The following is a 23,195-nucleotide window of genomic DNA, read 5'->3' as shown; positions in this document are numbered from 1 at the left end:
AAATTAGGACAATTATTGATTTACATATTTTGAACCATCCCTTTGTCCTTGGCATAAAGCCAACATTTCATGATGGATGATTTCTTTTTAATGTGTTCTCGAATTCAGTTAGCAAGTGTTTTGTTGAGAAATTTTGTGTCTAAGTTCATTGGGGGAAATTGTTCTGGACTTTACATTTTGAGGTTGTTGCATCTTTGGTCTTGGTATCAGGGCAGCACTAACTTCACAAAGACTCTGGTCTTGCTCCCTCTTCTTCTATTTGGAGAAGCATTGGTAATAGTTCTTTGAAGGCCTGGTGAAACTCGCCATCTGGCCTGGACTTCTCTAGTTGGGAGACTTTTAATTACAGCTTCGACTCCACTGCTTGTTATAGACCAGTTTAAATTGTTTATCTCATCTTGATATAATTATGGCACATCATATATGTCTAGAAATCCATTTCTTTTAGATTTTCCCAATTTAGTGGAATGCATGTTTTCAAGGTTAGCTCTAATGATTTTCAGAATTTCACCGGTATTAGTTGTAATGGCTCTCTTTTCATCCCTAATTTTATTTATCTGAGTCTTCTCTTCCCTTTGGTTCATTTGACTAAGGGTTTGTCTATTAATGTTTTCTTTTGGGCTAGTCATGTGGGTTTTACTCGTTCCCTTTCCAGAACTCTGCTAAGTTATTTATCTGAGAGCTCTTTGACTTCTTACTGGAGGCACCTGGAGCTATAAAATTTCTCTCTTAAGACTGCTTTCATGGTATACCGTGGATTTTGGTATGTTGTTTTTTTTTCATTTTAATATGATTCTAGAAATGCTTTTGTTGCCTTCTTGATTTCTTCAAGGGCGTATCCACCATCCAGTGGGGTGCTTTACATCCCTGTGAGTTTGTGGATGTTCTCGGGTTTCTCGTGCTGCTGATGTGTTCTAATCATGCTCTGCTATGATCAGATAGAACACAAGGAATTATTTCAAATTTCCTAATATTTGTTGAGATTTGATTTGCATCCTAAGTACATTATCTATTTTGGAGGAAGTTATGTGGACTGCTCAGAAAAATGCACATTCTGCAGTATTTACATGGAATATTCTGGAGATGTCCGTTATGTCCATTTGATCTATGATGTCATTTAATTCATATATTTCTCTATTTTTGTTGGGATAACTTGTCAGTTGGTGATAGTGAGGTAAGAAAATCACCGTTACCATTGTTGAGCTGGGGTTAATCTGTGACATTACATCTAGTAGTGTTTGTTTTGTGGAATGGAGTGGACCTGTGTATTTTAGAATCTTCATGTCCTCCTGAAGGACTGTTCCCTTTATCAGTGTGAAGTCACCACCTTTATCTGTTCTCATTAGTTTTGGTTTGAGTCTGTCTTGTCAGATACTAGAACAATGAAACCTGCTTGTTTCCTAGGTCCGTTCGCTTGGCCACCCTTCTCCATCCTTTCACCTTCAGGTGTCTGTCTTTTGTAGTTTGGTGTAGCTCTTAGAGGCAACAAATAGAGGGTTCCTACTTTTTGATGCAGTCCTCTGGACTGTGCCCTTTTTATTAGCGAATCGAGACCATTAATATTCAGAGTTATTATGGAAAGTTATGTGTTGGTTCTTGCCATTTTGCTGCTTTTGTGGTGTTTGGTTTTGTTCGCTTGCATAACTATATTATTCTAGTGTGGTTTATTCTTTTCTGTAGCCTCATTAATGGAATTGTTTTGTCTCCAGCCCAAAGGAATTCCTTAAGTATCTTCTGTAGAGCAAGCTTAATGGTCATAAATTCCTTTAGCCTGTTGTTATCATGTGAAGTTTTTATTTTTTATTCAGCTATGACAGATAACTTTGCTGGTTAGAGTTCTCTCTGTTGACAGTTACTGCCTTTTGGAACTTGAAATAATCCTGCTAGGCCTTCTGGATTTCAAAGTTTCAGTTGAGTACTTCCCTCTTGTTCTGATGGGCCTGGTGTGTATGAGGGCTGCTGATTCTGTCCTGTAGCTTCCAGGAATCTATATGTTCTGAATATTTAGTGTTTTCCTTATAGCATAATGAGGGGAGCTCTTTGTGTGTTTGGAATCTAAATTGCCTACTGCATCTGAACTGTATCTCTTTTCCTAACTCAGGGAACTTTTCTGTTAAGATTCTTTTGAAAATGTTTTCTATGCCTTTAGAATGAGACTTTTCTCCTTCTAGTCCCATCATCTGTTGGTTTGGTCTTTTCAGAGGGTCTGTGTTTCTTGAAATCCCCATGGTTACGGTCTTAGCTGTCTCTGCGCTTGTTGGATGGCTCCAGCTCTTCCATCTTGTCTTCAGACCCTGCTCATGATCCACTGTTGCTGAGATTGTCCACAGAGTTTTTCATTTGACTTACTGATATTTTTTATTGCTGCCATTTGAGATTGGTTTTTCCTCAGGTCTCTGTCTCTGTTGAATTCGTGTTTCATGTCATATTACCATCACCTTCTTTATTCTGTTGACCTGTTTGATTTTGTTCTCCGTTGGCACTTCATTTTCCTTTCTGATTTCTTTGAACATACTTACCATCATCCTTTTGATTTCTTTGCCTTGGATTTCCTCTCCCTCTCTCTCTCCCCCTAGAGGCCATCACTGGAGGGTTAATAGTTTCTGGAGGAGTTGTGCTGTCTTAGCTTTGTGTGTTTTGGGGGTCACTGTTGGGATTTACACAACTGCTGTTGCTTTTCTTTCATCAGCTATTTTCTTTCAAGGGAAGTGTTTACAGTGTTCAAGGGTGGGAGCTGGTAGAGTTGAGTGTGTCGGTCACAAAATGACTGCTCGTGTGGGCTCTGGGTGCCTGTTGTAAGCTCTCTATCATTCCCGGGCCAGCTTGTTAACTGCCGGATATTGTCAATATGCAGATGTAACAATCAGCTATCAACAGTGACAGCATGGAGCCCACCACAACTTTAGGTAATTAGATTAGGAGTAAAACGAAAGTAGGGGGATACGGGTGAGGATTAAGTATTAGGTGGACTTGGAAAAGAAAGGAAAAAGGAGATGGCTGAAGAAGCTGGAAGGCAAAAGTGGGGATTGTGTTAGGGCACAGCGATTTTAGAGATGTTAAAGCTACAGATGGCTATAGTTACGAAGTAAAAAGAGGAGGGATAAAGATGAGAGAAGGAAGGTGAGGCACAGCAGTAAGGAGCGTATCGGAGGTGTGGCTGCAGAGTATGGAGGAGACTGCCTTACAGCAGTCTGGGTGAAGGAACACCAACAGTTCTCTGGCCCAACTGAGCAGCATACAGACAAGAGCAAAAACGTTCTGAGACATGTAGGTAAGATTAGAAGGTAAACCACGGAAAGGGCTAAAAAGAGTGTTCACGGAGTGAATTGCTGGTACAGCCGGGCTGAACCAAAAGGTGAAATTCTTATTCCCTCTGGCTCTGGCATGTTTCACCCGGTGCTGTGGGAACATGGCGACAGGGGCTTTGGTCTCTGCAATCTCTGTGTAGGTCTTTTCTGGAAGTTCTCTGGGGCCTCTGCACTCCCTGTGTCCTCTTCTGTCCTGGAGAGCCTGTGAACTTGAGGAAGGCCCTGCTCGGGCCTCACCCTTACATCTCCGTGTTTGCTTCCAGACCCGGTCAGAAGGTTGATGTGATTTAGAATCCCATAAAGACCGCGGCAGGGGCCAGCTCCGTGAACCTTAAAGGGCATCTTAGGGTACCGGAGGGGCTTCCTTGAGCTTCTAGCACTGTCAGGGAAAACTGGGAAGGAAGTTGTTTGAACTTCCTTCTTCACATAAGAATATTTAGCAGGGCTTTGTTCTCAAATGAGCTGTTATTATTTGAGATGCATGAATTTGTAAGGAAGCCAGCCATTAATACCGCATAGATATGCAAATCTGTCCTTACCCAGGATTCTCCCTCAAGGATTCAGAACTGATATAGAGACATAATCTCACCAGGTGCTGGAATCAACAAAGTAAAGCTTTCCAAAGAAAGAGAGGGGGATCTCGGAAAACCTTGTGGAACAACCCTGTCCGTGGTGTGCTTAAGGGATGTATAGAAGGCTTTGGGCTTTCCTCACACTGAAGACATTCACTTACAGTCACCGGGAGCTGTCACCTCGCTCCATCTTTCCTCCAGCAGGGTGCTGTGCCTTCAGCATCCACTCAGGAGGGAAGGCTGAGGCTCACGGAGCTTGCAAGGTCGGCAAAGGAACCCACGATCCCATGACAGCACAGGATTTGTTCCTGAAGAGACCTATTGGGCGAGTTCTCCAGTGTAAGGAGCCAGAGGCTACTGCCCACTTACAGGCTAGAGGACGTGGGAGGGAAACTGACATTTTCCCCTTAGGCACATGGTCACTTTTGTTAGGGAAATAAGGTGAGTGGGTTAAGGAGGGATGAACATCTCTCCTGGTCAGGCTTTAGTGGAGGCTGGTTGAGCTGGGAGATCAAAAATCTAGAGAAAAAAAACCTTTCATTTCAGGAATTGTCATCATTTTAAATGGGAATGGAGATGCTTTGCAAATGGCAGGACCATGGCTAACCTTCCTGCTGTTTTTCAGACAGTTGGAGAAAGGGGTAGCGCTCTCTCTTCTGTTGTTCCCTTTTGCTGGTCAGGGCAGTGTCCCACGAGGCGGGTCTTACTCAGATCTGAGTCCCATGAGCTCCTCGTCTTTGTCTTTGCTTTCCTAGTTCTGGAACTATCCAGCCATCTTCCTTTAGGACTAAGCTTACTTTTTTCCTCTAAGAGTGTCTTTATTCTTCCCACCTTTTACCGTCTCCTTGTCCCACTTCGCAGCCTCCTTTACCTTATCATTGCTGTAGACCTTCTCTCTCTTTTTCTTTTTGTCATTGCTATTTTTTTTTCATACAGTACAATCTGACCATATTCTTTCCCCACCCCTCCCAGGTCATTCCCACCTCCCTACTCACCCCATTTCATGTGTGCCCATCTCTCAAAAGAGAGAGAGAGAGACAGAGACAGAGACGGAGACAGAGACAGAGAGAGGCAGAGAGAGAATAAAAACAAACAAAAAACCAATCAGACAAAAATAATATCAAATCAAAGAAAAACAAAAAGGACACAGAAAGCATGGAGTCCCTTTGTGTTGGCAGTATCATGAGGACATAGCAACATTCGCAAATTTACCAGCTTACTTGGAGTCTCACTGTTGAGTCCAAGAACATCTGTCTAGACCCAGAACATGGCCCTTTATCACCTGCATGGATTTGTCCAGATGAGTCTTGTCTGTCAGGTTGTGCTTTGGGAACAGGAGTTAGCAAAAGATGCCAGAATATTAGTTTTTTTCTCCCCTCAGAGTGCTGGAGAGGGATCACCCTCTGCTGTTTTCCATGGCCATGGGGCCACCTCACAGTGTGTACAACCTGATTACTTTGGAAGGTTTTTGAATCTTCTATCTGCAGTTTCTTAAGTCGGTCTTTAGAGGAATTTATTTGGGAGACAGAGAAGATAGTTACAGAGCAGAAGAAAGGTTTAGGGGAGCTAATTAATTAAGGTGAGCAGTAGCTTAGAGATGTTAGGAGATGGAAAAGCATCTCTCCTGGCTGACTGTTACTGACAGGGAACAAGCTAGAAAAGCAAGTTACTTTAGTTTCAGGAGTTCTTATTATTTATCAAAGATGGGAGGCCATTACAAGGTGGTGTGACCATGGACAACATTCCTGACTTTAGTTTCTATTAGGTAAGTGAAAGTGGGCGTGGCTGTCATTCTTGTAACTACTTTCTGCTGGTCAAGGGCAGGGGAGGTGAGGTCTGAGACAATCTTTTGTTTTGGAAACTTCGGAGGAGGTACATACTGTCAGTGTATCTTTGGCAGTTTCCTGGATAAAGGACTTCACTCTGTGATACAAAGCATGTTCGGCCATTTAAAAGACAGGATAGGAATCTGTGCCCTTTAGATTAGGGTCCAAGAAAGCAGGCAGGTTCAGTAGTGGAGGTCAGCAAACACCACATGATGATAGAAGGTAAGAGGGGCTTCAGAGACCGGAAGCCCAGAGTTTCAGGGAAAGCTTCCCGGGCTCTGGTAGAACAGTCCATCTTCTCTGGCTGGCTCTTGGCCTCTGCCTATTTAGTTTCAGCTCCCTTGGAAACCCATCCAGGATGGTTACCTGGTTCTCCAGATTGGACAGAGATTGGGTCTAGCGCACCGTCCTGAGAACCTGGCCTCTCCCTAGCAAGCCTGTGTTTCTGGGCAGTGTTGTGTTTGTCCTGGTGCTCAGTGCTGTTGCGGGGGGCGGGGGGGGGGGCTGCTGGGGTGGGGGAAGGGGTGGGGGGGCACAGCAGCATCTATGCATGAATGTAGCCACTTGCAGCCTGTATGTACTCCATGGCCAAAAGCCTCTGAATATCCTTCCAGGCAGCAGCACCCTCCCTCTCTTGTTCCTGTCTTGACTCACTGCTACCCCTCCCTGTTTCAAAGCCTCAGTGCTTCTTGAAGGGCAGGTCTGAGCCTTTCAAACAGGGCTAGGGTCTTCAGGAGGACATGCAGGGAGGGCTGGGCAATCATGGGAGCGACCTGGGCCATGGTCTCCTCTCAGCCTCAGCTTTGGCTTAGTGACCTGTCCTGCTGATGCTACAGAGGCATCAGGTACAAACGTGGATATTAAAACAGGTTGTGTGACAGGACGAGGCCCGTGAGCTTTGTTCTCATTTATTTATTGTGTCAAATCATACCACAGAATGTTTACCAATATAATCACTTTTAAGGGCTCAACTCACGGGTTGAGCATTCAACATTGTCCTAATCCACCTTCCAGCTCTAGAAATTTCCATTTTGCAAAAACAGAAATGCCACACCAGTTCAACAGCGGCTCCCCATTTGCTTCCACCTCAGCCCCTGGGAACCACAGGTCTCCACCGAGTGTGACCACACAGTGTTTGTCCCTCTGTGAATGATGATTCTCACGAAGTCTGACTCCCTCAAGGTTCATCCCAATGCGGTTTCCTTCCTGTCTCCTATCAAATCCTGTCTTGCCTGGTGGATGTATTTCACTTATCCACTCATCCATTCCTGACAATGGACATACTTCTTTCTTTTGTTTATCCTGGATGAAATTCCAGAAAGTTCACAGGTAAAATGAAAAGCTTGGAAGAGATGCAGATTGCCCACCTTTCTTTTTGGTTGGCCCTTTATTCTCCTTGGTTGAGGACAGGAACACACACATGGTGACCTGCTTTTCCAGGTTCAGGAAATGAGCACACAGCATCAGTGTAGGAAGAAGCCTAGGAAGTGTGTTGGGAGACTGAGGCAGGAGGATACAGGTTTGAGGAAGGAAGGGATAAAGAAAAGAAACAAAGTAGTCAGGGGCTTCAGCGACAGCTTTGTAGGTAAGGCACCTGCTGCCAAGCCAGATGACCAGAGTTCCATCCCTGGTAGAGGAGCCCACATGATAGAGGGAGAGAACCAACTCTCACAAGTTGCCCTCTGACCTCCACATGCACTCTGTGGTGCGCGCGCATATGCGCGCACACACACACACACACACACACACACACACACACACACACACACACACCTGTAAAAACAATAATAATAAGAAAATGTAAGGGGCACGGACAGTAGAGAACAGAAGCACACAGGTGCTGAAATTATAGCGGAGCAGGAGGGGCCCTGCTGGATGGAAGCCTGTTTCCTGATGGCTGGCCTGGCAGGCGGGAAGGGGAGCGTGGAATGAAGGGAGCATAGAGACAGCATGAAGAATGAGGGGCTGGGTGCGAGCAGCAGCGGGGAAGTGGAAAGCAGTGGAGTCAGAGCAAAGTCACCAACCCCAGCCAAGACACTTTGACGGTTAGGTGTAGCTGAGCCCGCCTGGACAGAAGGCCTGGGCCCTGGTAGAAGGGTCTCGGAACCAGGTAAGAGGTGTAGACCGTCATCCCCCAGGATGTGGGGAGCCTGTGAAGGGCTGCGAGTGGACAGAACCAGGTCTTCTCACCTCTGAAGATACACACAGAACGTGAAGGGCACTGACCTGGTGTCCTCAGCAGCTGAGACCTTGCCTTGCTCCTGGCTGAGTCCCAAGCTGCCGTCTTCTGGGCAGGGCCTCGGGGGTCCTGAGCATGTGCTCTCTGGGAGGTAGTGGGCTCTCCTCCCCACAGCCCTGTACCATGAATCTTAAAAGGTCTTATTAATAAAAACAAACCTGAGCCAGGTATTGGGGTGAACGCTGGAAGATCAGAGAAGCAGAACAAGCCACAGCCACCTCACCTTGCCAATTCCTCAGCTGATCCTGTTTCCTCAAACTGGAAGCCTCTGAGTCCTCATCCAAATGGATCTCAGCTGAACTGCTGCTCAAAGCCTAAAAGCTTAACTAGGCTCTAGTTCCTGGTCCTCACGTCTTATATATCTTTCTGCCATCACTTCCTGGGATTAAAGGCGTGAATCACAATGTCTGGCTGTTTCCAGTGTGGCTTTGAACTCACAGAGATCCAGATGGATTTCTGCCTCTGGAATGCTAGGATTAAAGGCGTGTGCTACCACTGCCTAACCTCTGTGTTTAATATTATGGCTGTTCTGTTCTCTGACCCTCAGATAAGTTTATTCGGGTGCACAATATACCAACCACACAGCCCCTCAGGTCCTCTGGTTCTGTCCCCTTCCCCAGGTTCGAGGGGAATTGCTCCACGAGAGGGTGCAGAGGCTGGAGGCCCAGGAGGCACACTTTGCTGAGTCACTTGTGGCTCTGCAGTTCCAGAAGGTGGCCCGGGCTGCTGAGACCCTCTCTGTCTACACGGCCTTGCTTTGCATTCAAGACCTACTGCTGGAGGAGCTGAGTGAATCCGAGACACTGACCAAGTCAGCCTGTGTGCAGATCCTGGAGTCTCACAGCCCGGTGAGTGGGGTTAGGGCTAGAAAAAGGTAACCATACCCACACCATCGGCTCCTTGAAGTGCCTGGTGCTTCGTCGACTTAGCATAGGTATCTACCACATGTCCTGCATGTGAAGTGGGGACCAAGTACTTTGTATAGGATTTACTACTTATACAAGAGCACTATGCCCTAGCCAGCCCTGTCCTCTTCCCGGCTCTGGCCCTTGCCTCTGAGCAGACACCCTCTGAATCTCCACACACGGAGAACTGGATGCCTCTTCCATCTCAGGCACAATGAGTCCCAGTTGGTAACATCTCTTCAAGAATTCTACAAAAGCTCACCATGGTCTTTCAGTTAGGGCACATCAAATGCAGTCGTGCCTCAGGCTGTGTGTTTGACTCTGAATGTCTCCATCACTGTCATTCAACTGTGTTCTTTCAGGCTGAAGAGATGTCTCCACAAAACAAAAGCTGTGATATAGCAGTTCTGAGGACCAATTTTAGGTCCTTTATATGTAGGTTTTTGAAAAAGATTTTATTTTAAATATGTGATTTGTGTGTGTGTGTGTGTCTGTGTGTGGGTATGTGCACATGAGAATAAGTGAGGATGGGGGCCAGAAGAGGGAAATATTGGCTCCCGTGAAGCTGGAGATACAGGTAGTTGTGAGCGGCCAGATGAAGGTGCTGGGAACTGATCTCAGGTCCTCTCTAAGAGCAGCATATGCTCTTAACCTCTGAGCCATCCCTCCAGCACCTATGTGTGGATTTTTCCCTCATATTTTATTAATTCTTTGAGAATTTCATACAACGTCTATTGATCATATCCACCCCTCCCCCAACTCCTCCCAAGACTCAGGAGTTATTTTGAAAGAGGAGGCTTGAGGGACTTCAAGTCCCAGAAAAGTGGTAGATAAATACAAGGAGAGAATTTTCCACACTCAAGAGAGAAGCTGCACATAGGACCTCATAGTGATTGGGATGACATGCCCAAGACCGGAGAAAGCTCAAGTCCCGGCATGGAAAGAAGAATTTGCAAGAAGACCATCCCTAGCTGAGGAGCTATTGCAATGGACAGCTTCAGAGAAAGGAACAGTTTCTCTTTCAAGGGTGTGGCCCCTGGTAGGTTGACCACACTACAGCAGAGAACCACACATCTAAGACTCTATGGGAAGCACAAACTGTACTCAGGGTTTAAAAAAAAAAAGACACAAAGTTACAAAGTTGTGGCTGGCTCCTCTGCGTTCAGACAGTGGTGAGGCACAGCATCATGCCATGAGTACCTGGTAGTACAGAGCAGCTTTACCTTATGGTGACCAGGAAGCAGAAAAAGGCAGAAGTAGCCAGAGGCGAGAGCTAGTCTTATTGCTGGCATGCCCTCAGTGACCTACTTCCTCCAGCCAGGTCCTGCTTCTAGCTTCCTCATTTCTCAAAAAAAAAAAAAAATGCCATCAAGTTATGAATCCATAAATGGATCATACACTGACTAGATCAGAGCCCTCAGGATCCACTCACTTCTCAGCTATCCACAAGCTGGAGGTCAACACCGGAGCCTCCAGGTACGTACTCTCTCTCCAGACTATTGCAGGAAGTTACACACCTGCGCTGACAGCCACAAATGCATCCATTTCTTAGGTTGGCTCCAGCAACCTGAGTGTCTTAGCTACTTGTCTATTGCTGTGACAAAACACCATGACCAAGACAACGTATGAAAGAAAGCATTTAACCAAGCTGCTTCAGAGGGTTAGAATGCATGAAGGCAGAGCAAAGGCGTGGTGGCAGAAACGTCTTGATTCACAAGCAGAAAACTGAGGCACACAGGGAATGGTATGAGTTTTTAGGAACCCCAAAGCCAGCCCCTCCTCCAACAAGGCCATACCTCCTAATCCTTCCCCAACAGTTCCACCAACTGGGGACCCAGTGTTCACCATATGAGCCTATAAGGGTCATTCTTACTCAAAACATCACCAGATCCATGCTCTGACACTGGAACAAAGACCCTTGTTCACTTTTCTCATATTATATGACATTCTCATATCACCTGCACACCAACGTGAGACCCAGGTGGTACCCGGCAGATCTGCAGCTGTGAACACAGTTGTGAACTTTGTGTGCAAAATAACAGCTAACATAGCCCACCCATCGGTTAGAATAATTAATCCATCATGGCCAGGCTGTTTTTTCCAGGAACATAAGGCATTTCCAGGAATTTAATACAAGGACATTGGCTTACAAAACTCACTTGCTTAACTGGTTAAAGGGGAGGAAGCAGCCATGTGACCATTTTGGCACATGCAGAGGTACCACCATTCAAGATGCTCAGAATATTAGTGACAGGAGCAAGCCTCCACTGTCAAAACATATAACAAGTGCTTCACTTGGAAGTGACTGTCATGGAGATGGACCAGTGTCCCGAAATCTAGTTAGAGGAAATGAGTCTTTAAGATGGAGAGGCAGCCAGGCATGGTGGCGCACACCTTTAATCCCAGCATTTGGAAGACAGAGGCAGGCAGATATCTGTGAGTTCAAGACCAGCCTGGTCTACATAAGGAGTTCCAGGACAATGAGGGGTACAAAATGAGACTCCGTCTCAAAAAAAAAAAATATCCAAAATTTTACCTCCCCCCCATAAAAGGAAAGTCATGCCCAAGGTCATTTAGGGAGTCTGGACAGTGAGACACTAAGGCATCTGAGTGCCTGAGGTGCACCCTCCAGGCCAATACTGTTCACTTCAGATGTCTGCTCTTCGACTACCTCGGGAACACACCTGCCTTCCCCATTTCATCTCAGAGCTCTTGAGTGATGTCAGAGCTTCTCATCACAGTGCCCTGCAAGGGCAGAGCCCGTATGTCCTGCATCAGAAGCAACTGAGAGAAAATGAGACCACACATTCCTGAGTTGACGGTGAGATGGTGGACGGGCTGAATCTTCCCGGTTTGCACGGGGAGAGAAGGCAGCCTTGCTCTGCTCTCTGTGGATTCTTCATTCTGCAGCGCGATCGCTCTGTGCCAAGTACTTTCCTGTTGGTAATGAGCTTCTAAGCTGTTGAGCATTTGGAGAATTTAAAAAGCATGAAATGAAAAGCTTTGGAAGAAACAATTCCTAAGGAAAGTCCGTGGTGTGCATCTCATTCAGTGAACAATTTAGACTCCTTTTGTGAAATTGGATTATCAGAAGATGCAGTGGGGACCAGGTGGCAAAGATGGGCAAAGTTAAACAGGCTGGGCTTGCTTGGAAGAGGAGTAACCCCAGACTAATGACCCCTGCTGTGTCTGCAGCCTGATATCACTTGCCGAGCCTCTATTTCCAAGCCCAAGAGGTGCCTTCCTGTGTTTCACTGTCTAGGTGTCCCAGTCACTCTGTTGCATGATTCTGCCTGAGTTTTCACACTTCCAACTCTGCCACCCACTGCTCTAAGGCACCATGAGATCAAAAGCAAAAATGGTGTTACTTTAGCCAATATTTATTGAGCTGTCATTAAATCTAGGGCACTATGTGCGGTGTCTGAAACTTAGAGCCACCCAGGACATGTCTGGGTGAGAGGCATAGGAGCAGCCACTTGTAAATTACTGTTATTGAGGTCTCTGGGTCTTACCTTTCTGAAAGAATTCAGTTCAGAGGCTCAGAAGGTTAAGCAGAAATGTGTTTAGTAAAGCAAACATGAACTCAAAAGAGATTGGAGTAGGCTGTCCCAGACCACAGCATAGCAGCCCGGAGGCTTTTGGGTCATGGGTTTAAAAGATACTTTTATGAACGTTTATGAGGTGGGTGATGTAGTCATAACATGAGATGTCTCAACATATAGTAGATCAGATCTCCCTTTTAGGACATTTCCCATGCTCTTCTAGAAAACTGTGGGGATGGTGGGGAGGTAAAAATTCACAATGCAAATGATACTGTACTTGTCACAATCTTTTGAGGATGCAGGCCCTTTGTAAGTACATGTGGGCGGCACTTGGGAAAGTAGCTTGGTGCTTTCCATTCTGATCTAACCAGAATCTAACTTCAGCTTCAGGGATGTTCAACCACAAAGGGGCGTCCTGACCCCTCAGGAGACACAGCTATTGAGATACTTACACTGTTGCCTCAGTGACCTCTGGAGCTCCTGCTGACCTAGGATCAGTGGGCCTCACCCCTGCTCCTTCCTCTGCAGGAGCTGCAGGAACTGGAGAGGAAGCTGGAGGAGCGGCTGGTGCAGCAGGAAGCAGCTGAGCAGCAGCAGGTCCTGGAGAGCTGGCAGCGGTGGGCGACTGATGGACCTGGGTTGGATGAAGCCAGGGAGCTGGATCCTGAAAGGCAGGTCTCTGCCATGCTGCGGCAAGCCCTGAACAAGGGCCAGAAGCTACTGGAACAGCATCAGCAGAGGTGGGTGGGTGGTTTACACTCTTAAGTGGGGTGGGGGTGGGGTCTTCTGGCCTGAGGGACCTGGCCTCTCACCTTCATGCCTTAGACGCCATCCATCCCCATGCTCTGTACAGGCTGCTATTGTTGAAGGATGCCAGCTTTCTTCTTCTCTGATATCTTCTATGATTCATTGTCTTTTTTAAAAAAAAATATATCATTGAAGTTTACTAATAGTATTTTTTAACTTTTTAAAAACATTTTTAAAATTCTGAGTGTGTGTATGCATGTATGCACCACAGCACATATGTGGAGGTCTGAGGACAACTTGCAACAGTCGGTTCTCTGCTTCTGCCACGTGGGTCCTGGGGATTGAACTTGGGTCGTCAGGCTTGGTGGCATGTGCCTTTCTCTGCTAAGCCACCACCTCAAGGGACCCCTTTTAGCTTTTTATTCTCAAATAATTATAAGCTTATAAGAAGTTGTGAGGGTATTAGAGAGAGGTCCCACGTGTCCCTACCCGGCTTCCCCACCTGGTGACATCTTACACCATGGTGGCACAGTGTTAAAGCCAGGGAGCAGCATTGGCATAGGAAGGGCTCTGTTCTGATTCCACTGAGCTACAATTTCAGACCCTGCTTCTGTACAGCCACAAAGTAGACAGACTCCAGCCTCGTTCGTTCTTTGCTCTTTCACAATTCACGTCAGAAAATTAGCTTTTGCCTGTGGCATTCATTGCTCCCAGAGAAACACCATTTCTTGCAGCTCTCCAGCTCCCCACTGAGCCTGTGGGTGTCTGTGTGGAAAGGAGCCGATACAGACTGTATACAGCACGCACTGACTGGTTTTTACAAGTACACAAATCGACTGGAGGAAGCACTCCACTTGCTTTCTGGGTGGGGAGAGGACAGTGATTTTATTTGAGTTTGTTTCCTGGGTGAACTCAGCATCAAAGTGCAGATGGATTGCATGGAATTAACTGACAGAGGGGCTGAGTGTCTTCTCAGGGAGGCGTGAACACGGAGGTGTTGATTCATTTCGGGGCTTTTAAATTTTTTACTATTATTGTCATGTTCTCCTGCTCCCTGTGGGGATCTGCAGGAATCCGGGGTTGGATTTGAGATGTGGCTGCACAAGCCTTGGGTTGTGCCTGCCACTGGGACTGTGGGGCTGATCAGTGGCCTCACCTTTGACACAGAGCCGGCATGGGGGCACAGCAAGCCTCTTGTAGCAAGGTGGCAGCTGGGCTGTCTGTGGCCATCTGTGGACGGTGACTTTGGCCCTTGCTTCAGCACAGGGCAGAAGCAGGTGTGGCCCCAGGTGCTGGTCTCCCCAGTCCTAGACAGGAGGATCAAGCTGAGTTTTCAGAACAGGGTCATAGAGCACCCGAGAGCCACAGCTCACAGGAGCTCCACTCTGTCAGCCTCCTGTGCTCTGTAGGAAGTGGTCCAGGTGAGGAGGAGCAGGCCAGCTCTTCCTCCTTTCCCTCCTGAAGCTCTCACCTTTGAGCCTTTGTCCCTTAAACAGACAGATGTCCTGTCAGCTCCCTATGGCTGGGCTGGACCTCTGGATTTTCTCATTACTCTAGGCTGAGAGAGGAGCGGCAGAACAGTGCAGTGCTGGAAGATTCTCTGGAGAGCATGGAGGCTGACACCATGGACAGCCTGTGCAGCCAGGTGAGAGGGCCTGTCCCTATCCGTGGACATTTTCCCTTTCTCAGAACGGACATCTTCCCTCTGTCAGATGAGGATGGTCCAGTCTCAGGTTCATGATCAGCCCAGGTCCAGCAGGCATGATAATGATGACAGCCGTGGTATTAAGCCTCTTTGTCCCCAAGAACAAGACAAAGTCTCCTTACTGCCAACATGTCCCGTTTATCGTGAGGCCTGAGATGGCTGTGTCTGGCTGGTGTGTACAGACATCTCTCTTGCCAATGTTCCCTACACACTGCAGTGTAACAGCGATTCTCGTAACAACCACAGTCCTTCCTCACAGCAGAGCAGATAGAGAGGGCTCTTCATCCCTTCCTCTCTTCACTCTGTCTACTCATGAACTTTCTCCAAATATAGATCAGGCTCTGGCAGCCCTGACCTCAGATTCTCCACACCCCTGCCTGGCTTTGCTGGATTTGTCCCCCACTAAGTAAAATCCCAGGGGAGGGCTCTGATTGACCAGGGGGACTGTGGGAGCCCATTTTCAGGTTCCTAGTGGCTTTACCCAGCAGGTCTGCATGGAGAGGATGATTAGACCATGGGCCTGAGTGCAGATGTCTGAGATGGTCTGCACTTGACTGTGCTGGCGGGGGTGGGAGGGGTGGGGGGTGTCTTTTGCTCCACCCCTTGGCATTTCTATAAATGCCTTAGGGCAGAGATAGTCGGGGCTCATTGGAATAGGTTCCAGACCCTCTTGAGGCTATCCTGTATTTTCTATCTGTTTATCTCCACACTCTAAATCCTTCTATCTAATATTTCCTGCTGCTCTCACTCAAGAAAACTCTGGGGGATCCGTGGGGGTTGGTGGGTAGCCGCCCCACAGGGAACCAACAATGGCCACCCAGCAGGGCATCACTCCAACTTAAACTCATGGCAGCCCCCGTCTCACTTCCTAAGTGCTGGGATTATAGTGATGTGCCACCACACTGGGAAAAGCCTAGCTCACTGTGTCCTCACCAAACCCTTTGCGACAGTATTGGTAGTCTCACTTTACAGATGAGGAATTGGGGCCATAAAGAGAAATAAAATCATGACCCAAGAACTTAGCATTTGGCTCAGTGAGACAGGGCGCGCAGCAAAAGGTGTGAGGGGGGGCGGAGTCAGGACATTTTTAAGCTTTTTGTTTTGCAATCATTTGGGCATGTTAGGGTATAGAAAGTTATACCATCCACCTTTCGTTTCCTGTTTCCTTGGGTTTGCCTGGGACCATATCAAATCTGGCATGAAACGTTCGTGCGGCTTTCCGTCCAGTGATCACATAGATTTCCTGAAACCGCAGCAAGGATGCCGAATTTTCCAACCCAGCTGAGACCTCGCTGTGTGTCAGCTCACAGCCACTCTCACCATCCCCAAACCCAGCAGCCATGCGTCCATCCTCCATCTTTCCTCCATCTTCTGCTGAGGTGCTGCATGTATGGTACCGCATAGCCTACATCCCGTGGAGACAGGCCATTTCCACCCACCATAGAGTCCTTGCCCTTCCTTTTCATTGCCGAGTGGCATTTCACGTGTCTGTGGAGCAGTGGCTCTAATCACCCACTGGTGTAGGGACACTCAGTTATTCCCAGAGCTTGCACTATCCCGAGGGCCTCCCAGAAGTGGAGCAGGAGATGGAGAAATATGCCTGACTGCCCTGATGCAGGCTGGGGCTCCTGTGCCGTGGTACTGGCTTGCTCAAGTGAGCTGACTTGGAAGGGGTGGGTGAGCTGTCGGAGACATTGTGGGTGCCAAGGCTGCTGACCACAGACATTTTTTTGACAGCTTTGTGAATTCAGAATGTTTTCCAGGCTGAGCCACTGAAATATTTATTACCCCAGGACAACAAAAACCTTGAGAATGTCATGAATTAGATATTGCTGCCCGGCAGGTCTAGAGAGAGCCAAGGCTTTTAGTTCTTCCTTTATGTGTTCCCGTAGGGACTGCGGCTGGTGTCCTACCTCTCGAAGATGACAATGGTGCCAGGGAGCACACTACTCCGACTCCTGAGTGTGGTGCTTCCAGCGGCTTCGCAGCCTCAGCTACTGGCCCTGCTGGACACAGCCAGTGAAAAGCACTCAGAGCACACAGTGGAGAATGAGAGCAGCGGAGAGCAGGCTGAACAGGGCAAGAGGAGGTGAGCTCCGGGCGGGGAGGTTGTCTGTAGAAGCCAGGTTTGACCAGGTAGAAGCAGAGGGAGAAAAGCGCCACCTGTGGACTGTCCCAGCAGTCCCTCGCTGCCCAGAGCTCAAGTCTTAGTAAACCTGAGTAGTTGGGCCACTACTTTGTACTTTTATCACCAACTTCAAGTGAGTCTTCAGAATACACATTTCTCTAGGGCCATCAGAATATTTATTATACATACCATTAAAAAGACATTAAAAGTACATAAAGAGGAAATGAAGAAAGTATTCACGTTAGCATTTGCTTATATTTCTTCCTTTGCAGGCATGTTTCCCTGCTGTGTTTTGTGAACGTGTATGTATGTGTACGTGTGTGTTTTAGGGTGTGTTGAGGTATGTTTGTGTGTGTACTTGCATGTGTGTTTTGCCTATATTAATGTGAACGTTCTGTTGTTTATAAGTTTGTAATGGGGTTATGCTCTGATAAATGGCTTATAAATCATCAGTAGATAATGTGGTTAATATGCCTCATGTGTCCAGTGTCTGGGCCCAGCGGCAGAGTTCACCACAGTGTCTCCTGTGACTGATAGGGAAGGCTGCCCCTCCTGCAGCCCGCACCCCAAATATGCCTGGAGAAGACCCAAGTTCAAATTTCAGAGCACCATTTCTGCCAAATGTCTGTTGCTTTCCTACCTTGACAGAGGGAATGTGAATGAAATCATCTTAGGTCAGGGTGGACAGGCTTATGCCAAGGTTTGATGAGCATGCTGTGTGCATATCCTCATTGTCTGCTTTTCAGACCTTGGGACATAGCAAGTTTCCTTACTCCTGCCCAGTTTTTGTGCCACTAGACTGCATTTCCTGCTGTTTATGTGAGTTTCAGATGAGTTTCAACATTGTGGCATAATGTGTGTGACTTTCCCCTGTTCTGGGATATACGGTTGGGGCCCATTTCCCTCTCGCCGCAGATCTACCCACAAGGGCTTTTCTTTAGTGTTGTGGTCCAGGTCTGAATTGAGTCAGGAAAAGCTCCTTAGCAGCTAGGATAGGCACCTGGCAGCTAGGCACCTGGTGACATGGTCCAGGTGTGCCCCAGTGTGTCCTGAGGGACATTACTTTTCCTGATAAAAGGAGCAGTCTCTTTTCATTCGTTATAAACTTTGATTCAAAGACTTAAGTTTGCAGAAGACAAAAAGGCTATGGTGAGAAGAGCCAGCGTGAGACAAAGTCAGGAGCACAGCAGGAGTCTCAGAGGCTGGAAGAGCTGTCTTAGAGCCTGTGGGTCCAGCACGGTTATCCACGTTAGATTTGGGTGAGACCAGAAGAATGGCTGTGAGTATAGTAAGAAGCCTGGATATGGGTATAGCCGGAGGACTGGGTGTGGTCAGAGGTCTAGTCTACCGTAAGTGTGTTCTGAAGACTGGGTGTGGATGTGATCAGAAGGCTGGATGTGAGCATGTCAGAAGACTGGGTGTGGGTGTGGCCTTGACTCCTGGTTCCTTCTCTCTAGTCTCTGTACACCCCATTCTGAAGCACCTTGTCTCTAAGCCTGTAAGGGGTTGACAGGCTGGGCTGGGCCCTGGCAGACTCAGAGAGCTTTCAGGAGAAGAGCATGCGTCTTCCCTCTCTTTGCTCTGGCTCCTGGTCAGGCCCTGGGGGTGGAGCAGTCACTCTTGGGACCCTGGTGCCTGGTTATCACATCAGCTCGGAGTCTTGAGTTCTCAGTAATAGAAGTTGGCAGCTAGAAGAGAGCAGGGGTCCTGAGGGACATGTGAGATCCAGAGAAGCCCCAATGTCCATTGCAGGAAGGCCAGCCACCAGAGGCCAGTTCAGGAGGTAACGGATTCCTAAGGGCAACTGTCCCCATCCCTTACTGAGTATCTGGGAGCCACAGTGACAGCTCTCTCAGTTCTGTGCTGGCCTGAGCTGGCTTGAGCCCAAGGCCCACAACAGCTCTTCCTTAGTCTGTCTCCTTCAGCCTGGAGTTACACAGCCAGGTGGCCTCCAACACTACCTGACTACCTTCCAAGCGTCCATGTTTGCATCCCTGTATCCATAGCATATCTGCACGCTCCCAGTGTGCCCCCGGGTCTGCAGCACTAGGATGCTGTGGAACATAAAAGAAAATCCCACCTGCACTGAGTGTGAACCCTGGGGACAGAGGACCCGGGAGTCAGTACATACCTTCAAACACCCCCGTAGGACTCCCTTCTTTAAATGGCTTGCCTCCACCTGATTGATGTTGTCTCTCATCGCCTGTGGTCCCCTCCAGGCAGGGATGACCTATGGACCAGGCTTGAGAGTGAGATTCAGCATATCTCTCAGGGCTCTGGGTGGCAGCCAGAGGCCACCTGAAGGGATGGAGCCCCACAGAGGTTTTTTTTTGAGAATCAGATTTAATTCATTTTTAAACTCTTAACACCCTCCCTCTGCATCAGGAAACACCAGGGCTGGTGGCAAGCTTTGGACAGCAGACTGAGAGCAGATCTGGTGAGTCAAGGATTGGAGAGGATGCTCTGGGCCCGCCGGAAGAAGGAGAGGTGAGGAGTCCAGGCGTGGGAGGGAGATGGTGGGGTGGTGGCGGCTGGGGCATGGCCAAATTGCCAGGGAGAGGGTGGGAAAGTTCTTCCCCAGAGGACAACACACCTTTTTTCCTGGTCTTGGTTTAAAAGCTGAAGACAAGCCTGTAGCTCTCAGTAGGAGAATGTTCTCCTAACATTTATTAGCATTTTAATTACTGTATTTATTTTAGCTAATAGCAGGGTTTAATGAGATATAATTAGAAAAAGAATAAATTCCTTCGAGTTCCTCAGACTTTACTGTTCCCAAAGCCCTTTTACTTCTTGTTACTCTGAACCTTCTAGAAAGTGGAGATGCTAAAACCAAAGTTTAGGGAGGTCCAGTGCAGAGGCCCAGGACTGTGGCTGGGGAGGGGAGTGGTGGCCGTGGGCTTGGGACTGTCAGACTGCCCCTCCACTCCTGTGAGCCTCTGGCTTGCCTCTTCCTGCCAGTGCCTGTCTCTCTTGTCTGTGATCTTTGCATACTCAGATCTCAGAGGGAAGGGAGGGGCACGCCATTTCACATTGCCACAGAACCACAGAACGAGGGTCTCCTGTGGTTCCAAATAGAGGAGATCGGAAAAAATGTCACATTAGGTGGCGCATAGTGGCTTTAAAAAGTGATAGCCTCAGGTTGGGGTGGTAGCTCAGTTGGTAAGGTGCCCGCCATGCAGGCATGAGGACCTGAGTTCAGATCCCCACCTCCCCAGTAAAATATCAGGCAAGGCCCCATAATCCCAGTACTGGGGGTGGGGTGGGGTGGGGGGTGGGGACAAGAGGACTGCTGGAGCTCACTGGCCAGCCAACTCAGCCAATTGGTGAGTTCCATGATCAGTGAGGGACCCTATTTCAAGAAACAAGGTGGAGAAGTGATTGAGGACACCAGATGTCAACCTCTGGCTTCTATGCATATACACATATGTATACTATCAGAGGAACTACTGGGTATGCATATATACCACACATATGCACCACAAAGTAACATCAGCTGGACACATAATGACTTAAAAAGTATCACTCTGTTTACTCTGGAATTGGTGGCTGTCCAAGCCCTGCCCTTCTATAGTTTCTCAGAGATGAAGGTCCTTGAGACTCCATGTCATAGATTGTCTGCTGTGGAAAGCATGGAACCATTGATTGGTGTCTTAGTTAGGGTTTGTTATTTCTGTGAAGAGACATCATGACCACGGCAAGTCTTGTAAAGAAAACCTTTAATTGGGGCTGGCTTACAGTTCAGAGTTTCAGTCCATTATCATGGTGGGGAGCGTGGTGGCGTGTAGGCAGACGTGGTGCTGGAATAGTTGAAAGTTCCACATCTCTCAGGCAACAGGAAATCAACTGACAGTCAAACTGAGGGAAACTTGAGCAAAAGAGACCTCAAAGCCCGCCCCCACAGTGACACACTTCCTCCAACAAGGCCACACCTCCTAATAGTGCCACTCCTTTTGGGGGCCATTTTCTTTCAAACCACCACGATTGGATATCAGAATACAGTACCCAAGAAATAAGATCAGGATATCGAGCAGGAGAAGTCAGCTCAAGTCCAGACCAGAAACGGTATTAGATCTGCTTGCTTGTAAGGTGTTCTTCCCATACCCATGCTGTGCTGTGCTGGTGGTACAGAGTGGGTACTAGCCATGAGACATGGTGGTCCCAGTCTCCAGAACAGACAGTGTCAGAGAGAACTGATTCCCAGGCTTCAGGGAGGGGTGTTAAGGCAGTGGAGCCGAACCTGCACATCAGGAGCCTCCCAGGTGGACCCTATCGATACGGCCTTACACCAAACTGCTTGGAGCCAGGGGAGAGTCCTGTGGCTGTAAGGTCACATGTGGCTCTCAGGAGCTATTATAATGGCAACAGTGGCAGCCAGGGCTCCAGGGACAGGATTCCAGCGGACCTGTCATGGGGGAATTCCTAAGCGTGCCGCATTGTCTCAGATGCGTTCTATTCAACTTCTCGCAGTTGTTTGGAGCCTGCTTCCAGGGTGAGGTCTGTGGGGTGGGTTTTTAAGTGTTTACCAGGGAGCTGGTCGATGACTAGTGGAGATGGAGGGAAATCTGCCTCTTTCCATAGTGTAAATATTCCAGACAACAAGTTAACAGGGTGCAGTGGGCTCACGAGACCTCTGAACCTTTCACACTATGAGCCAGTGAGGGTGGCCAGCAGCACACCCCACTATAGATTTCATCTGATTTTAGGGACCACCAGTGACCAAAGGGGAGAAAAACACTTTTCCATGGCACTTAGGGCTGGAGAAATGGCCCAGTGGGTAGAAGTATTTGGTGCTTGTGGCTTAAATGAGAATGGTCCCAGAGGTTCGTGGATTTGAATGTTTAGTCACCAGGGAGTGGCATTATTAAATGCTTTCTTTTATAAGGATTGTCTTGGTCAGGGTGTCTCCTCACAGCAAAAGAACAGTGACTAAGATACTGCTCTTGACAGGACTGGAGTTTGGTCCCCAGCCCCACATTGAACAGTTCACAACACCCTGTAACTCCAGCTCCAGGGGATCCATCACCCTTTCCTGGCACCCATGGGCAGTACATGAACATGGCACCCACAGAGACACACAAACAAAAATGAATCCTTAAAGAAATAAAATAAAATGACACTCTTTTGGGGTGTCGGGACCTAAGGAGGACTTCTCCTGGGGAAGTGTCAGAACACTAAGGAGGGTCAGAGTGGGCCCAGAATACAGAATGTAACTTTCTCTTCTCTCTGCAGCATATTGAAGAAGGTGTATGTTCCTGTCCAGGAGAGGGTGATGTTCCCCGGAAAAGGAAGCTGGCCACAGCTGTCCCTAGAGCCTGTTGGGGACCTGGCACCCATGCCTATCACGGGGGAGGATACCATGGACGTATTAAACACAGGAGAGAAGATCTTTGTATTCAGGAGTCCAAGGGAGCCTGAGATCGCCTTGCGTGTTCCTCCCAGGAGGAAGAAGAACTTCCTGAATGCCAAGAAGGCCAGCAGGGCCTTGGGCTTGGACTGACCTAGGGGCAAGCACCAGGGAGTGTCTCAAACCAGGTGTATCTTTCCTCCAGCCCCACCTGGGTTGGTCTGTCTGTCCGTATCATACAGCTCGTAATATACACATACTTGCAACATAGACGCAGTGCCACACATTGGCTCTCCAGTGCTCAGTGACTCTGGTCCTCCGAGTTTCTGTTTGGTCCACTCTCTTTTGTGCCACAGGACACAAGCACACCTTTCTGCCATGTCCACATGGCCAAGATCTAGAGGGGACCCACCTCACCCCACCTTTCTCACACAGACTGCTGCCTGTTGCTGGGGTGGGTTCCCACCATTTTATTAGAGGAAGGTGCAGCTCTCTGATGTTACAATGTGCATTACATATTCTGTTTTTCATTAAAAGGAACTTTTAAAATGAATGTATAATAGTGGACCTTGCTTTTGCTTTGTGTGGGGGTGATTTGTGGTTGGTTTCGTCTATGCTTTGGCTCCCCATGGTGGGCTCCAACAGAAAGACCCATCCTTTCCTACCAAGGCCCAAATGTGCCAGTCCTTTTGTTGCCAGTTCAAGGTAGAGTTTTGTTTTTGTTTTTTTTTTCTCATTTTACAGTGAGAACATTCAGGAGAAGTAGGACCCTAAAGCTGGGAAGTTGTAGAAGCCAAGCCCAAGCCTTGGTCCATTCTCTGGGCCTTGGTCAATGGACATGTTCAGGGCTTGTCTTAGTTAGGGTTTCTATTGCTGTGA

General features: G+C 47.9%; 1 protein-coding gene across 1 annotated transcript in view; it reads left to right on the top strand.

Annotated features, from left to right (window-relative positions):
* Evc2 (EvC ciliary complex subunit 2) overlaps window positions 1-22,869 on the top strand; it is an 85,591-nt gene extending 62,722 nt beyond the window's left edge. Inside the window, exons 15-20 of the mRNA XM_052736051.1 lie at window positions 8,566-8,793; window positions 12,921-13,132; window positions 14,697-14,784; window positions 16,737-16,933; window positions 19,358-19,459; window positions 22,202-22,869. Coding sequence (XP_052592011.1) covers window positions 8,566-8,793; window positions 12,921-13,132; window positions 14,697-14,784; window positions 16,737-16,933; window positions 19,358-19,459; window positions 22,202-22,469 — 1,095 coding nt within the window. The 3' untranslated portion in view covers window positions 22,470-22,869. The remainder of the gene's footprint in view (window positions 1-8,565; window positions 8,794-12,920; window positions 13,133-14,696; window positions 14,785-16,736; window positions 16,934-19,357; window positions 19,460-22,201) is intronic.
* The last annotated feature ends 326 nt before the right edge of the window (window positions 22,870-23,195 follow it).

Source organism: Peromyscus californicus, unplaced genomic scaffold (genome assembly GCF_007827085.1).
Source record: "Peromyscus californicus insignis strain IS unplaced genomic scaffold, ASM782708v3 Scaffold_13__1_contigs__length_99412109, whole genome shotgun sequence".
Taxonomy (NCBI): Eukaryota; Metazoa; Chordata; class Mammalia; order Rodentia; family Cricetidae; genus Peromyscus; species Peromyscus californicus.
This window is presented reverse-complemented; position numbering and strand designations above follow the sequence as displayed.